Source organism: Amphiura filiformis, chromosome 14 (assembly GCF_039555335.1).
Source record: "Amphiura filiformis chromosome 14, Afil_fr2py, whole genome shotgun sequence".
Classification (NCBI taxonomy): Eukaryota; Metazoa; Echinodermata; class Ophiuroidea; order Amphilepidida; family Amphiuridae; genus Amphiura; species Amphiura filiformis.
Genome location: NC_092641.1, coordinates 46,429,363 through 46,431,044, shown reverse-complemented (window position 1 = coordinate 46,431,044; position 1,682 = coordinate 46,429,363). Strand labels below are relative to the sequence as shown.

At 41.2% G+C, this 1,682-nt stretch overlaps 1 protein-coding gene across 1 annotated transcript; it reads left to right on the top strand.

The window, feature by feature from the left end:
• Positions 1-261: 261 nt before the first annotated feature.
• LOC140170196 (uncharacterized) lies at positions 262-776 on the top strand. Its single transcript, XM_072193527.1, has one exon. It carries the CDS (start codon positions 262-264, stop codon positions 742-744), a length of 483 nt encoding a protein of 160 aa, XP_072049628.1. The 3' UTR covers positions 745-776.
• Positions 777-1,682: the final 906 nt, after the last annotated feature.

Below are 1,682 nucleotides of genomic sequence, written 5' to 3'. Positions count from 1 at the left end.
GCAGTGCGACACATTCCAAGATGGGGAAAAGGCAATAGAGTCCCAGGGAGTGGACGTATGGTGGAGCAGGTTGGAGATATAGGAGAACCTAAAGGAACACCTAAGGTGAAAGACACATATGGACCCCAAATGTGGGAGGGACGTCGGAATCCAAGCCGAGTCAGACAGAGACCCATTAGGTACCGTTAGCCTAAGAGTAAACCAGGAGAGATTATTGTAAAGTATTAATCCCTTGTATTTTCTTATATTACAGAAATCGACATGGCTTCTAATAGAGCAAGAGTGGATGAAGAATGGGAGAAGGAAAAGGAACGATGGCGAGGAGATTTCCGCCGTGAGTACCAAGTATGGGAGAGAGAATTAAGAGAAAGGGAGAGGAGAATGAGTCAGGCGGAAGGGTACTATCAGCACTGGATGGAAATGAGGAGACATGAACGTTGGCAGTGGGAGATGGAGTTAATGGAAAGAGAACGGAGGGTCAGTGCGCAGGAAAACGAGTTGGGTATGCTGGAGCGGAAATTAGAAAGAGCAGAAAGGAAGTTAAAGAAACAGCAAGAGCGGGTAGAAAGGAAGGAACATGAGAAGCGACAATTGGACAGGAAGATCGGGGAGGCAGAGGAAGAGATACAGAGACTAGAAGAGCTCGAGCGGCAAATCATGGACCAAGAAAGAAAAGAGAAGGAGGAAGGAGAGTATCGACAGAGTCTAGAAGAATGGTCGCAGCTAGGAGCTGAAGAAGACTAAGGATCTGCTGTCATCAGAAGACCGACTCCATGTTGGACAAAGAAGATTGTTGGCTTCAGGCATGCCAGATGATTAAGCTGACTACCATTGCCATGACGGAGTCGGAAGGAGCATAGGACGCTATATATTTAAAAAAATGTTGTAGAGTAAATTGTGTATATATATGTGTAGAGTAAGACAATTTCGAACCCCGTTAGTGTTTCAAAGATCACATTTTGACGGAGCGTCAATAATGTTGGGAGGGGGCTGTGTGACGGGATTCGAAATATTAAATATTATAAAGTAGTATCTTTTAATTTTATTATCCAAATCACGTAGTGCGCCTTTTTAAAGGCGAATTTTCGTTTTGCATTACGTCATTATCAATCAATCAATTAACTGGTAATACGCCTCGCTGATTGGCTGCTTACCATGCGGTCGCCGGAGTGGAAATTTCCCCACTCCGGTGATGATCGTTCTAGGTAATTATATTTCTCTTGTTTCTTTCGTTATTCTTTTATTATTTTTATTATTATAAATGGTTCTAGGAATTCAATCATTCCAACTCATCTTAGATTATTATGTATAGAACACGTAGAGGTGATTTGGGAGTCATGAAATTAATTTTAGGATGTATTTTGAGCAATTTTTGTGTGAGCAATTCGGGTGATGCTTTGTTGTTTTATTTTCCATGTGTGCGTGTATACGGAAAGCATAGCATCTCTGCACATTTCTTATCGGTTTTGGCCACAAATTCACCCCCAAAATCATGCTTTATCGTGTTCGTATTTCAAAATCATATGTTCTAAACAATATAGTATTCCTTGCTGCTCGTTTTGATACGCAACAGAATTTTCTAGGTAAAGCGGAAAGAGAGAAATGGCTGATTTAGTTCGTCTATCTTAGATTATTTTGTAATTAAATTTATTTGGGTTCCATTATTGCTGTCTTGGTGGCCC

Coding starts and splice junctions, on each gene's coding strand:
- LOC140170196 (XM_072193527.1), top strand. CDS start 262: ATGGCTTCTAATAGAGCAAGAGTGGATGAAGAATGGGAGAAGGAAAAG.